At 40.8% G+C, this 16,417-nt stretch overlaps 1 protein-coding gene across 1 annotated transcript in view; it reads right to left on the minus strand.

Moving 5' to 3' along the window:
• PGGT1B (protein geranylgeranyltransferase type I, beta subunit) overlaps positions 1-16,378 on the minus strand; it is a 34,323-nt gene extending 17,945 nt beyond the window's left edge. Inside the window, exons 1-4 of the mRNA XM_004686640.2 lie at positions 16,227-16,378; positions 9,399-9,517; positions 4,204-4,271; positions 597-748 (exon numbers count right to left, since the gene is read on the minus strand). Of these exons, the coding sequence (XP_004686697.1) occupies positions 597-748; positions 4,204-4,271; positions 9,399-9,517; positions 16,227-16,366 (479 nt within the window). The 5' untranslated portion in view covers positions 16,367-16,378. The remainder of the gene's footprint in view (positions 1-596; positions 749-4,203; positions 4,272-9,398; positions 9,518-16,226) is intronic.
• Positions 16,379-16,417: the final 39 nt, after the last annotated feature.

Below are 16,417 nucleotides of genomic sequence, written 5' to 3' on the forward strand. Positions count from 1 at the left end.
AAAAAAAATCCATTTTTTCTCCCCAGGAAGCAAACTAGATATTAATCCTGAAACTATTTATTCACTTATATATGGATCTATCACCTCAGGTAAAAAAAATTAAATAAGGAGTGCTACTATAATGGATTACTTTTCATTTTCACAGAAGAAATCTTGGATTACTTTTTCTATTAGGTATTTAACTATGCATAAATGCCATAAACTTGAGTTTTAATGAGTTTATCTTCTAAACCTTTAATGTAGTATTATATCCATTTTACTACTTACAAAAGATTTAAAATACAATAGATAACTAAAAAAAAGGTAACAGGGCTCTCTCTGGTGCGCAATGGGCTAAAGCATTGCATCAGGAAACTCTCCGAAGCCACTGTAGCAGGAGTTTGATCCCCGGCCAGGGAGCTGACCCACATGGTGTGGCAAACCTCCTCTGACCTGCCCACTGCTCCCCTCAGCAGTGTACTTTGTCAGTCTGCGTGTTCTGCTCCCCACTCTGTGTCTGGTGAATCCTCTCACACCTCTGGCCTGTACCCTAGTTCTGTAAGCATAAATAAATCCTTAAAAAAAAAAAAAAAAAGGTAACAAAGAAAAACTCCTACCTCCCATCTTCTAACTGAAGGGCTCTCAGGCCTGCTAAGCAAGCTTCTTTATTTACTCGGCTTAAGTCGTCTCCAAGAATAACTAAGCAGGAGAGGCCAGTGTAAGTCATTGCTATGTGGCCACTATCGTAAGGATGAGCTGTTCCAGGATTCTAAATGCAAAGTTAACATGTTAATGAATAAGTAGAAATGAGTTATTTAATTAAGACACTCGCATGAGGTTTCAGTAAATTGTAAATGTTTGTACTGATCTATATAGACATCTAATTGAGAAAAACAAGCCTCCATGTTACACAACTCAAAAAGTTCAAGCTTTACTGGAAGTATTTCTGATGTCCAAATAAATCAAATTATGTGAACTTTACTTAATCAGTCATATCACATAAAATTTAATTCTCAAAGTTAGAAACGCATGTAGCCTTCCAAAGGCTGTAAATGTACAAATTGAAATTAAATACGATAGTAATAACTACCAAATTACAAAACGATATAGCTGAAAAACCTTATTCTTTTCGAGTTAATTTAAAAATTTTTAAAAATTTTTTATGTATCTATTTACATTGTTGTTCATTTTATAAAAGTGTTTAATTTCCTCTCCCTCTCCTGTCATTACCACACCCCCCCACATTCCTCCCTCCTTCTGATCCCACTCTGTCCCCCTCCCCTGTAGGATCTCTCTGGTTTTTAATTGTTTATTTTTGTACTGTTTTGTATTGTAATAATAATACACAGGGGGGTCTTATTTGGTTCTCTTAAGCTCCTCCTATAAGTGAAACCATTCAATATTTTTCTTTTTCCTTCTGACTTACTGCACTAAGCAAACTCCCTTCCAGCTCCATCCATGTTTCCATGTTACTGTGTATGGCACGAGTTTATCTTTTTTGATTGCTAGAGTAGTGTTCTGTGTGTGTGTGTGTGTGTGTGTGTGTGTGTGTGTGTGTGTGTATAAATGAAGAACTCATCTACCACACCTTGTTGATCCAGTTATCAGTTCATCTAATTTTGGGCATTTGGATTGTTTCCAGGTTTACCTACTGGAAGTAGTGCTGTGATAAACACAGGGGTGTCTGTATCTTTTTGAATTAACGTTTTTGTGCCCTTTGGGTAGATCCCTAGGAGTAAAAAAACTGCTGGGTCATATGGTAGCTCTACTCCATTTTTAGTAGTCTGAGAAATCTCCATACATCTTTCCAGAGTGGTTGCACCAGTTTGCACTCCCACCAGCAGTGTAGGAGAGTTTCTTCTCACCACATACTCGCTAACATTTGTTGTTGTTGGTTTTTTGATATGTGCCATTCTCACTGGTGTGAGGTGGTGTCTCACTGTGGTTTTGAGTTGCATTTCCCTGATTATGAGGGATGTTGAGCATTTTGAAAAACCTTATTCTCTCTCATAGGCATTTAATTATAATTACTGGAATCTCTTAACAAACACCAGTGCTCAGAACAGTAAGAAACAAAATATTAAAAAATTCCAAGAGATACCAAGATTGAAAAATTTCTACAAATAAACTACTTAATTTGGAGTTAAAATGGGTGTTGCTTGTAAAAAGTGCCTTATAAAGGCTACTGGATTAGCAATTTGCCAAAAAGAGCTGGGAAGTCATACTGGGGCACTTATATTACAATTTTTGTGCTGGAATAGTTCCACTGATTTGACTTTCATAAAAGCTAACTACAAAGACACCAAAGATCATCAAAACTTTATAAGATATGTGACCTTTATAGAAAATCCTATGAAGATTCCAGGGGGTGAATAGATAACATCTGAATTAAAAAAAAACTGTTTATTATTCTAAGTAACCTGGTACCCCACAATATTCATGTAGACTTTTACACTTCCTTCTAAATAATCAATTGACCCCATTATTATTTTTAAGATGGTTTCACTTAAAGTGTGAAGATTTTATATTGTACTAATAAAATGATTTCTGTGTTTAAAAGTTGTTTTTTTTTTGACAGCATAACAGCATATTTTTAATTCATCTTCCTATAGGTTTTCCTTGTTTTAGCTTAGAGTCATCAATAACTGCTTCAAGTACTAGAATAAGTGCTGAAAATAATAGAAAGCTAAAATGAAACTTGTACCAAGGCTTTAATTAAAATAGACTTCTTTCAGCTACCACCCTCAATGACAACTCCTGTGGGTACATGATACCCCCTTGAGTCCCCAAGAATTCAGAACACAGCAAGCTGTGCCAAAGAGCCAGAGTCAAGGTAAATGACAGCCCAAAATGGATGCAGGAGATTGTGACTGGAAGGCAAAAGAAGGTCTCTTCGTAAATTTCATTCTGCCTATTTTTTTTTTATTAAAAAGTTTATTTTTACATCATTTTTCACATTTTTTTTTTCATCTCAATTGTAATCCCCACGGGTTTCCCATCACCAAATCACCCCTGTTCATTCTGCCTATTTTGAAGATGTCTGGGGATGGGTGAGGTGGAAAGTGGGCTGTATTTTAAAAGTATTGCTACCCAAGCACTCTGCGCGTCGTGGGCGACCTCTGTATCTGCCACAGTGCCATATAGTGGTGATCACTGCCAATGCCGTGACGTCCAGACACTCCGCCCATTATTATTAAGTGGGGCGTTTTCTTTACTCAGGACTGTTTGAACTTGGAAAACATTGTATGAATGGGAAAAGAAAGCAGACACATTTTATAAATACTAAGTTTTTAGATTCCCAGCCAAACGCAAAGGGCACACACAACTGGAAATGCCTTGTCAAATCCAAATGACCTTGACACCAGAAAGCTCGTTAACAGCTTAGGGCAGCGGAAGAAAGTTAAAGGAGTGCTCTGATCAAATCAGGGCCATCTCCAAAATCACCGGCATGTAGTCCAAACATCCAAAGCGGCTTGGGGAGTAACTGGCAGCACTCACTCTGACTGCAACTGGCTGTCAGTCTCGTGATGCTCCGTGGAGCCAGACACTGTTTGTAACCAGCACCTAAGCTGACTGTCCTCATCAAGGGAGAAGTTTCTATTTCAGGAGAACGCTTTTGACAAAGTTATAAAGCCTTTTTTTGGATTCTACTGTAGGAAAACCAACGATGCTTAGTGCACAGATGAAACACCTACAAAGCTTGTTCTGGGGCCTGCTTTGTGGAAGAAGGAAGCAGCTCCAGTAAACGGCACACTCTCCTCCTGGGAGGGATGGTCCAGAGCCTCTAGCTATTCCCTGCTTGCTGCACTATTCTACTCCTCAATTATGGCCTCGGCAAGAGCAAAACTTCCCTTTTATCCCTAAGAAATGTGAGCCAAGTGTACAGTCTCTCACACACAGAAGTCTGTTGGCTTTTTAGAGAGGAAGTATCCCGCACTTGAGTATTTTATTTCTATTTTCTCCAGGGAATCACCAATAAAGTTTTTGTACACACACACCTAGTGGTAAGAGAAGATCGTTTTTATAATAGAAATTTCATGTGTGCACAGACTGTGCATTCTTCCAGGAAGTAAGATGGGTATAAATTTCTCCTAAGGAGTGGGAGACCATTGTGCGTATGATTAGACAACAGCAGCTGCTTCTTTCTATCTCATTACTTAGTTTTCTTCCTCGCTGATATCTCCCACATCCCTTCTCCTCCCTCCTAACCCAGAGATAACTAACCTTTGATGGATTGAATGGGATACCCAGATATGAAGAGCCTCGGAAACCGCAGCGATTTAGATTTGATCCTAGAAAATAAAAACATGTACTTACTGAAAGCCCACATTACTTTAGTGCTGATTCAAAAGCAGTTCAGTGCACAAAGAGTATTTCAGTATCAGCCTTGTCACGGTGTGTTTCGAGGCTAGCTAACGCGAGTGCTTCCAATGTGCCAGGTCTGGTCCAGTTAACTGGTACAGTTTCCTCATTTAATTTCCAAACCAATCAGAGACAAAATAATGCTTTCTTCCTACATACCCTGGTTTATACAGACACACAGAGAATGCACAGGCAGGCTGAAGTCACATCCTGGAGGGCCCTAGCGAGCACCATCTAGTGTTTCTGTCCAGTAGCAGCAAACAGGACTTCAGCGTGACACCGAGTCTCCCGGAGGGAAGGACACATGCAAAGGTCACGCAGCCCTGGACTGGGCATGCGGACCTCAGCCCGCCTCACCTGATCATCTGCGTGTGGCTCTGAGGCTCTTACTCACTACGACTCTCATTTTCCTCTTCTGGGGGGAAGGCAGAAAAGGGGGAGAGCAAGTTTGATGATGTATATGACAGTGCTTTCAAAAACAATAAACTATAAATAATATGCACGTATTATTCATGCCACTAGTAAAATATCAGTGTTTACGTATAACCATACAGGCTTAAATTTAGTTTTTAATTGTCTATTTTTGTCGTGTTTGAACAAGTGGTAAGCTAAGGCTTTTGCTATCTTGAATTTCCTAAATAAAGAAACAAACTTATTTTAAATATTCAAACAATACAGACACAGAATCAAACTACCCCCACCTGTTCTCATCTACTTTCCCCAAATATTGCTTTTATGTATCCTTGCAAAGTTTTCCCTACATATTTGCATTTACAGCTAATAAAGCACTAACATCTCTGCACAAATTGGCCTCTCAATTAACCAGATATGATGCATTTTCACGTGACTCATATAGAGACCTACTCAGTCATGTCACTACTCCACTTTCTTTATAGGACCCCAGTTTATCTGTCTCACTTCTGATGACTGATGAGTTTATTTCTAACATCTTGCTGTAATTAACAACGCCAAAGCATTCTTGCACACACATTTTTGTGCACGTGTATGAGATTCCTGAAGCGACCTAGTGGCTCTATACAACAGACATTTATTCTCCTAGAGTCCAGGAGCCCGGAGACCACACCTGGGGCTGCGGGGGTGGCCCCGGAGGCTCTCGGGAAAATCCTTCTCAGTCTTCTCCCTGAGCTGCTGCTGGCAGTGGGCAACCCTTGGCCTTCTTGGTTGTGTGCACCGATTCTCTAACCTCTGCCTTGTTCTTCACCTGATTTTTCATCGTGTCTCAAATCTGTCCCCCTGCTTTCTCTTCTAAGGACACTGATCTGAAGCACTTCGCCATGATTACAACCCACACGGTAACAACTCACATAGGAGAAAACACTACAATAAAATGCCCTGCAAAGGTTGCAGTAATTTTCAGGTCCACCAAAAGAATATGGAAGTGCTCCTTCCCACATGCTGTTGCCAACCTAAACAAACTTTTTGTAAGCTGATGTCAGGTGAAAAGTAACATAACATCTTTATCTCTGTTGGATCTTTCTAGTTTTCATAAGATAGTCTGCTTATATTATCTTTTACTACACAATATTTAGCAGTATTTATACAGTGAAATATGTGAACTTTTTCCTTTACAATCTTATGCCTTTGTATAACATTTTTAGTTTTTTTTTTTTTTTTTTAGTTCCTTAAGAGTTTATGTGATATCACAAAAACAGGACAAATATGTAGGCCTATATCTTAAAGAAAGCACATCCTACTTCATATACAAGTGACTTATCAATGGCAAAATATTTGAGGAGCATGAGAATGCTCTAAGTTAAATGTGAAAATACAGGAAAGACAAACAAACAAAGGCAATGAAGGTACAGGTGATTTAGCAACACAACCATGGATACAAACTAGTCTTGTGGGAAAGCCTCAGAGGGAGAGAAATAGGAGAGAAACGCATATCCTGCCCTCCAGAAGTTTAACAACTCAGACGCAAGCAAAAATACTTATGGCAACAGTCAAGCAGCAGTGACTGAAAAAATTATCCATTGGCTCCAAATCAATGAAGTTCATGTTGCCAATACAGTGGGAAAAACTAACTCTGATTTGTCTCAAGCAGCTACCAAAGCTAATTTTAAACATTCTAAACCTGCATCAAAGTATCATTAACAGAAGAAATGCGCACTGATCGTAATTAAGCAGCGCTACAAGCTCACTCATAAACTAGTACTCAGCCCCCAAAAAAGTACATCCCAGAATCCCTTCCTACTCCCTACTAACCACTTCACAAAGGCTCACATTGGTTTTGTCTGTTTTTATATTTTGGGATGGAGAAATTAACACACTGTGTACTTCTTTCTCTCAAAATATATTTATGACAATCATCCAGATTTGTGTGTGTAGCTAGAGACTGTTCTTTCCTATTATTGTAGAGTTCTCCATTATGTAACTGCTGAAATACATCATTTGTCAGTTATACCTACACAGATTGGACGTCTGTCTAGTTCTTATTTTTCGGCTCTTGGAAAAATACTGCTAAAATAGTCCGTCTTCTGGCAAATGCACATTTGCACCCGTGTAGGGGATGGCTAGCGTTCTGGGTCACAGACCACACACACGTTCAGCTGCAGTCAGTACTGTAGTAAGCACCACACGTCAGTGTGAGAGTCATAAAATGCCTTCAGCCCTGAGTGCGAGTTCAGTTGTGCCACATCCCCTATCAACTTCAGGCTTTTTCCCGCCCTTTTCACATCAGTCACTCTAGTGAGGATGTCTTACAATGAGCAGTATGAAAGCCCAGACACTGACAGATCTGTCACAACAGAAGATTAAATAAGAAGAAAATAGCAGCTTTTAAAGAGAGTATGGTTATTATAGTGTTATAAGAAACCCCCTTCACTGCAAAAGGATCGGGGAAGGTAAACACACATTAAACAGCAGACAATAGGATAACTCAGTCAGAGATCCTACAAATAGTCTTTAGAAGTGGGGGGAAATAAACGAAGAGACAGAAAGAGAGAAGTATGGTGAACAAGTGGTCAATGTTCTTCTAACTTTAAATCGTAATTATAGTCAGAGTTCTCTCACTGAAGTGTTATGGTTCATACTTTTCTACAGAAACAGTGGCTACTTTACTTCACAGGAATGGATATTAATAAACTTTTTCTAAAAATAACATCAAAGATATTTTAGCAAAAACATACAGGACAGCTTTTCTGTTTCCCAGAGAGCTTTTTATTTAGCACAGTGGATCACTCATATCTGCAGTATGTTACATGTTTTTAAGAAACCACAGTGTATAATTTGATAAACACATGTATTTCTAGTTAAAAAAAAATCAGAATCTCTATCATCTATATCTAGCTAACATCTAAATTTTAAAAATCCCAGACTTTCAAAAAAAAAAAAAAAATCCCAGACTTTCATTTACACTATAAAAAAGTCCCAATTAAAAGAGAAAACACAAAATATTTCCATTTTGCAGGTGCCTAGAACCATGACCTCATCTCGGCCACAATGTGCGATAGAGCGAGGAGAGTGTAATCTGTCAGAGCCTTTCCTCAGAAGGTTGGCACACAGTCTCTTCGCGGAGCATCAGAAAAACCCTACTCACCAACACACTGGATCTAGAACTTCTGGCCAGCACATTATGACCAGTGTATTATGAAGCTGGTGAAAACTGATTAGAGAGTTGTGTACCAAGTTCTGCTAGACATATAGCACAAAGTACTTAATCATTTCTTAACAAGAATTCACTTTAAAAAATAATATAAAGGGGCCCTCCCTGGTGGCGCAGTGGGTTAAAGCACAGCACTGAGAAGCTTAAGCCACTTCCGCATGAGTTCGATCCCCGCCTGCCCCGGAGGTGACCACGTGGCGGGGCAGACCTCTCCTGGCCAGCCCGCTGCTCCCCTCAGCAGTGTATTTCAGTGCATCTGCCTGTTCTGCTCCCCGCTCTGTCTCAGGTGAGTCCTCTCACCCTCCACATCTCTGGCCTGTACCCCAGTTCTGTATGAATAAATAAATAAATCTTTAAAAAATAATAATAATATAAAGGTTTATTTTTACATTATTTTGTGCATTTATCCATCTCAGTTGTAATCCCCTTGGGCTTCCCATCACCAAATCACCCTGTGCCATTACCATAGTCCAGTGCACTTCCCTGCCCCCCGTCTTAACAAGAATTCATTTTAAAAATGCAGTTTCTAAAATTATACAAGGGTAAACACTATACACTTTTATGAAAAAGTAGAAAGCACAAATGATGTGTGAAAGCATGTGCTAATAGATCAACTCCCTCCTCCATCCACTCTTCTCCTTCTCTCCCCCGACTTCTAAATAAAACTTTAGCTTTCCCTTTCTCAGTCATCTGGGTGACTCTAACCAACAGACCACACTGTTCAGGTACAAACGCTGACCCCCACAACAAAGGTCACTCACAAAAACAACATGATTTTCTGAGAGTTTATCTGCTTGGTCCTTCTCAGGCTAGATCGCCAGTATTTATCAGATAAACTGCCATTAGATATGTTATACTTAGTAGAGTATACAACTTGTGTGTTTTAGTGCACCAGGTAATTTCTGAATTTTAGTAATTATTCATTTTAAATGTAATTAATCAAAATCTGAAAGTTTTAAGCAGCACACATGACTGAAGTGCCATCATTAGAGAAACACAAATGAAGCACTGAGAGGGGAGTGAACAGGAGTCTGAAACGAAACATGCTGAGGGTAAAGAGTTCTTCCGAAGAGACAAAATGGCTGGGAATAAAAACAGTGAGTGCTACAAAACTCATCTAACATGAATATTAACCACAAACAGACAACACACAGTCATGGGCAAGGACGCGCGTAACAGAACTCCGTGCTCCAAGTGGAGTCTCTCCTTCATCCCAGACAATTCCAAATTGCCCTCTCAAGAGATTGATGATTGGGTTTGCTAATCTGGCTAAGCCAACAGAATAACAGTGTTGTATTACAAGCAACATGTACATGAATAAAATATGCTCAGCTTTTATGAATAAATAATAAGATGTGCTAGTTCCACACGTATCATGCCAGGTACAACTCATCACATCACACTAAAAATAAAATGCTAAAAACTCACTCACTGTCTTCTGTGGGGAGGACCTGCAGGGAGTAGATCCATTCTATTATGTCATCTTTGTTCACCACATCTAAGGAATCCAACATATCCAGACCGGAGAGTGCAAAGAAGGCAATTGTCAACCTAAAAGAAACAAATGTAGAATTTCATCTTAACCCCCAAACTACTGAATACTTTCTGACTCAGAAAAATAATCAACCCATAATAATTTTACAATAACTCGAATTATGCCCCCATCTTGCAAAAGCAAAAGTACAGTATTTAGTCATACAAGGTAATATCTGTCAAACTTTCATTTAACTTTTTTTCATTTTAGGGGACCTCTAGGGGTTAGGAAACCGTCCTACTCATTTGAATCATACGTGACTTTACTGAAGGTGGTGTATCAGCAACCTGAAGGCTAAGGCACACTTAAAGAAAAAGAATACCTACACCTAGTCAGTGCAAGTAAGGTCAACAGTCTGGAAAACAGCTAAAAATCTCAATTTTCATGAGTTTGCCAAGACCAATTACGCTTATAGCTGGGGCTTAATTCTAAGGAAAGTTAGAATAAATCTACTTCATCCAAATCTGCTTCCAAATAATGTAAATTCTTTCCGAATGACTCCTTGGGAAAAAATTACTGTGAATTTTGGGAAATAAGGAACACTTAAAAAAAATACAAATGCACTGTAACTCTATGTTCCCAGAGAGAACTATTCCTTGATGGAATGCAGTTATAAAGCAACAACTTCTACTCCTAAGATGGTATACTAAACCAGAAATCTAAACCTGTGCTTTCAGTGACTGTTTTTTTTTTTTTTTTTAAAGATTTATTTATTTATTTATTTGTGAATACAGAACTGGGGCACAGGCCAGAGGCTCAGGGGCGGTGAGAGGCCTCACCAGAGACAGAGTGGGGAGCAGAACAGGCAGATCTACGAAGTACACTGCTAAGGGAAGCAGCAGGCGGGCCAGGAGAGGTCTGGCTCGCCATGTGGTCTCCTCCTGGGCAGGCGGCAGGCGGGAATCGAACTCATGTGGAAGTGGCTTCAGATTCTCAGCGCTGCGCTTCAACCCGCTGCGCCACCAGGGAGGGCCTCAGTGACTGTTTTACACATAAAACGTTTTACACACACACACACACACACACACACATGCATATATGCATGTGTGTGTGCGTATATAAATTCCTTTCATGTTCAGATGCATTCACCAATGTTATTTGGCTGGGGACAGTTATCTCAAGTCTTTCTTTTAGTAATTTCTATGACTAATAATGACAAAATAAAACTTCACAATTATGGAGCCTAAAGTCTTATAGTTGAGACACCCAATACATTCTGTAGCCTTTTTTAAAAAAGATTACAAAAGAGGGCTCTTCCTGGTGGCGCAATGGGTTAAAGCACCGCAAGTTGAAGCTCTCTGAAGCCACTGCAGCAGGTGTTTGATCCCCCACCAGGGAGCTGACCCACATGGCATGGCAGACCTCTCCTGACCCACCTGCTGCTCCCCTCAGCAGTGTATTTCAGTAGATCTGCCTGTTCTATTCCCCACTCTGACTCTGGTAAATCCTCTCACCCACCACACCTATGGCCTGTACCCCAGTTCTGTAAGCATAAATAAATCTTAAAAAAAAAAAAAAAGATTCCAAAAGAGAAGTAAACCCTTTTTTTGCATAAAGGTGGGGTATGGGGGTGAGGCAGATCCACCAAAATGCAATGCTGAGGGGTGCAGTGGGTAACACAGGAGACGTCTGCTGCACCATGTGTGAGTTAGCTCCCTGGTCTGGGATCAAACTTAGGACAGTGCAGTGATAGTGCCCAGATCCAATCCTTAGAAGTAAACCTTCTTGTCAAGGCATCTATTCTATAGAGTAAAGTAACTACTTTCCTACCTAGCTCAGTGTTACCAACAGTTAAGAGAAAAGAAAAGTCAGTCACAATTTGTCTTCTTTTCTATTGTAATTCTAATCCCTGGTTGAACAAGTAAAAACTAAAACTAGTTTGAGAAATTGGCAGACTTTAAAAGAATAAGTTTTGGGAAACTTACATCACTAAGGAACTATTACTATCTATTAAACAACGAGCTAAATAAAAAGTTAATTCGATTCTAACACCCCACAGAGATCCCCCTGAATTAGGGAGGTGATGTATTTGGTAAAGATCAGTGTTATATTAAGGGAAGTGTAACCAAGTCGTGTGGGAAGGGAGCTGTAGTCAGAGTTCATAGCGGGCAGTCAAATGAGCCAGGTTCAAATCCTGCATGGCCAATTTACAGTCGTATACAATCTGGGTAGGTTACCTAACCTTTCCTCAGTCACCTTCTTTATCTACAAATTATTCTATCACCACATGTAGTTACTGTGCTCACTTTTATCTGTAGGCTAACACTCAAAAACAGAAGCTCAAAATTTTTATTGCTATTTTCCCAGGCTTGGAGAGGTATAACAACAACCTTGCGATCTCATCACATGTACAGCAGCAGCCTTTTCTCCAGGTCACTGGTTGCAATATATTAGCTCCCCACCTCCAACCCCCAAAACCACTCAGGCAAAACCAAAAGCTATTTTCAACATGGGGGAAACTTTTACCTAGCCACAACAAAGTTTTAAAATAGCTGCTCTTGAGATAATGATGTCTCATGAGATAAGGTCTGCCTTGTTCATGGTACACACACAAATACTTACTGAACGAGTTACTAAAAGATGTGTAAGACTATAGCTGGAGAGTCCAACAAGGGCTTTGGTTCTGCTATAATCTGCAAGGGCAATCATTTCAGTCAGATAAAGCTAAGCGTCTCGTAATTTAGTTTAACAAGGCATTGCTGCAGAAAAAGGCAAAAGGCAGACAGTGAAAAGTGAACAGCCTGAAGGACTTGAATTGGATGAAACAATAATCCTGTTTGTGAAAATACATGCAAGAAAACAAATCCAAAGAGCAACATTGGCATGCTTTTCTAAACTAAAGAACTTTCCAAGTTATTCAGTTCATCTCTTTGTCAAGCTCTTGATTAAAATGAAGTCCAAGGAATTTAAGCAATTTGCTTGAGATTTCAATGCAAGACAACCAAATTGAAACTGCTCAGGAATTTTGAGTCATGGGGTGGTGGTCTCCGCTGGAGTTTCTCAAACATGGTTGCACAATGAAATGTTTAAAAACAACTATACCGCCAACAAAACCTCAACGCCTACACTCTACTCCAAAACAATTGATGAAATCCGAAATTCTGGGAGGAGGAGGTCTGAGTACCTGGAATTAAAAAAAAAAAAAAGTTTCCAAGGTTTTAGAAGAGCAGAGTTTCTCCAGTGGGGACTGCCCTGTGACACTGTCCCCCAGGGGAGATTCTGAAGCCATTTTTAGTTGTTGCAACTAGGCGTGGGTGCTCCTGGCATCTCCCTGGTAAAGGCCAGGGTGGCTGCTAAACCCCGGACGAGGTAGAAGGCAGCAACATTCAACAAAACATCTGGCCCCAAGTATAAAGGTGCTGAGGTTTCAAGGTCATTATCTGAGTGGTGTTTTTCACTGTACTTGATCCTGGATGAAGATGCAAATTCCAGGAGTTAGTCAGCTGGTAGCAAACGGTTTTAAAATCCTGAAAATCCGTCATTTCAACTGACAGCAGTGGAGACAAAGAACTGGCAGACACAGTCTGAGGAAGGCTAAGCCAAGACATGACAGGCGCCACCTCCTTGTAAGACAGCCCAGGAAGGTCTTCCTTTTGGGACCATACCAGAGTTCGCAAATATTCCTGACACTCTGAGAGACAGAGGTTTAAACAAGCTATAAAAAGCATGAAGGCGTTGGGCAAGGGCCTAAGAGAAGCAATGTGGGGTTTTCTGGCGCTCAGATGACTGCTACCTGGGGTTCAGGCCACTAGGCAACTGTCTACAGGGTTAGTCCTGCCCACACATGCACCTTACAACAGGGTGATAGATAAACCAAGTTATTATTTTTTTAAAGATTTACTTTTTTATACATACAGAACTGGGGTACAGGCCAGAGGTGTGGGGCAGTGGGAGGATTCACTAAAGACAGAGTGGGGTGCAGAACAGGTAGATCGAGGAAGTACACTGCTGAACGCTGAAGCGGCTTTAGCTTCATAGTGCTGTGCTTGTGCTTTAACCTGCTGCACCACCAGGGAGGGCCCGAACCAAGTTACTTTTTACTGCATTACTTTGGAGAACATTTGTCTCTTCTCATCCTTTCTTCTTTAGAACTAGCCTGAAAGGGAAAGTAGTAGCACATCTTCCTGTCTCCTCTGCTCTGACCAGTTAGAACACATAAAATGGTCACCGTGTATGGGATGTAGGAGTTGGTTCACCAATGGGTCATTTGCAGACAGTAAACTCAGTGCGTCTCTGAAAGATCTGGTGTTTCAAGGCTATGTACCAACACAAAAGAAACAAATTCAGGTCCACTAAATCATTGTTTAACACTGTATTTCCACACTCAGACACATAGTAGGTACTTAATACTTTGTGGAATTAAATGGCAATCTCCAAGTAAGAATTATAATTTAGTCCATAAATTGTTTGATCTCAAGAGTTAAACCAATGACTCAGTGAAGCTGAGTTTCTTTCCTTTTAGCTATGAAACAGCTCAATTTTAGGAGGACTGGTAGCGGAATAGATATTTAGACATTTATTTTTGACACTTTTGGCAAAATGATTCCACGTCCCTGTTTCTTTTAGTATGACGAGTAGGAATAAATTATTTTTATTTTTTTTAACAGCCATGGCTTTATGAAAATAAGAACATACATCTATAGAAACTTTTTTTTGACCCTTCACCATTACTTAAAAGATTGAAGCCACAAAAAGACTCAATGCCAAACTAAGGAAAATAAAGACTGCCAATCAGGAAAGATGAAAACTAAAAAAAAAAAAAAACGACAAAAACGGATATGTAAAGATGATCTTAAAGGGACCTCAAGAAAATTAAAAAAAAAAATAGTTCAAAAATATTCTATTCAAATGACAAACATTAGCCATGAAAAGGACATAGCTCATATCTTTTAACTACTGCAGCTTGACATTTTGTATTTATCATTTAAAAGATAATGCCTGGTGTAGATCCTAAGATTACACTGAAATTATTAACGGGTGTATTCGTTGTTCAATCAGACCAATTTTGCTTGTTTACTTATGCTGTGGGCGAGATCACAATTTACCACGGACATACAATCTTAGTCTACATGGTTTCATCTATGCAGGAATTTTGAAAACGCAACTGGACCTATAATGATGGCCACAAGCAAAGTCTACATGTTTAACAAGCACAATAGGATGCTTGATCCCATGAATATAAATGTGATTTACATAAGTCACATTTATAAATGTGGATCTATCAACACATTTTTTGTTTTTTAACATCCCTTATCACTATAACCACTGGCCGATTTCTGGAAATCTTTTTTAGCTCTAGGTCTAGGCGCTACAGTAGATGCTACTATACTATGCGTGGAAAAAAATACAAAATGTTTCTCTCTTTGATGAGGTTTGGGTCATCCTTCAGGCTCAGTTCACATTACTCAACAAATATTTACTTAGTACTTCTCATCTATCAGATACTACTCAAGGTGTTAGGGCCATGCTACCCAATAGGACTGTCTTGAGATGAGGGAAATGTAAGTGGTGTGACTGAATACTTGAAATGTGCCAAGGTAAACAGCACAAAGCATTTTGTAATCTGCTGTAATTTTAATTCACTCAAATTTAAACAGACGTGGCTAGTGGCTACTAGTGGACAGGGAAGTGGACAAAGTTCTTGCCTTCTTAAAGTTTACAATCCAATGTGTAAGAAAGATATTAAACAAGTAAACCATCAGATACATATTTGCTGGTGATGGCTGCCAGTGTCAATTGTCTCTTTTAGAAAGGGCGGTTAGGGAAGGCGCACCTGCCCTTCATATGGTCCCGGGAACCCTACACTGACCAAAGCACAGAAGTCCACTGAGGCTGTTTGTTTGTCTTGTGCAGCTGCACTCCATTAACCAGTATTTCTTGACCACGGTGTACAGAATAATGTAAATAATGTTCCAAAACGGACTCAGTTACGCAGTGCTCAAAAAAAAAAAAAAAACCAGAGGCTCCAGAGTTCAAAAAAATGTGAGATCAGAACATCCACCTCTCTCTTCCCAGGCAGATCCATGCAGCTCTGGAAACTCCCTTCAAAACAGGGATGCAGAGCAAAACCCGCCTCCTCCTCTCCTTCTCTGCCCAGACTTTCACTCTGAATGACTAATTCAGAGTTTCTTAGCCTCTGCCAGATCACACCCCTCAGTCAACTCCAACTTACAAGGATATACTGCAAATACACTTCAAACTGGCTGCTTCACGCAACACCCTTCCTTCCGCCAATCTTCTATCATTAGAGTTACAATTCCTGGAAAGTTAATTCCTACTCAAACCTCACCAGCTCTCCGCCGCTCCTACGCATCCACCACACAGGCACACGATAAGAGTTAGGGACTGTGGAGGGAAAGGACAGCACAGGAGACCGTAATCCACGACAACCGCGTTACTTTTTCCGACTACACTTGGAAGCGACAGGCCAAGTGATTCATAAGCTCGGAGAGGGGGTGAAAAGGAAGCTCGGAGTTGACTAGGAAAATTTGGGGGGAAATGAAAAAAAAAAAAAAAAGCGAAAACCTGGCGACTCCCCAAGTCCCCGATTACAGCCAAGGCCCCTCGCCGGAGCTCGGGCGGAGCAGGTCACCTGCCGGAGGGGAGGCGCGCGGCCGGGCCGGTGGGCGGCGGCGCAGGCTCGGCGGACGCCCAGTTAGCCCTCGGCTCGGCGGCGCCTTTCCGCCGGGCCCCGTGCCAACCCCGTGGACCGTGGCCGCGAGTTACCGGCTGGTCTCCAGCGAAGAATAGCGTTCGGGCAGGACCTGCAGGCAGCGCTGGAAGAACCGCACGTGCCGATCCCGCAGGAAATCCAGCCGCTCTCCCTCCCCGCTCCCCGCCGGCTGCTCGTCTTCGGCGGCCGCCATGCTGCTCCGGAAGCGCCGCGCGCCGCGACCCGGAAGCGATTGTCGCGCGGC

The sequence above is a fragment of the Condylura cristata genome, unplaced genomic scaffold (assembly GCF_000260355.1).
Source record: "Condylura cristata isolate star-nosed mole 26May11 unplaced genomic scaffold, ConCri1.0 scaffold00021, whole genome shotgun sequence".
NCBI classification, from domain to species: Eukaryota; Metazoa; Chordata; class Mammalia; order Eulipotyphla; family Talpidae; genus Condylura; species Condylura cristata.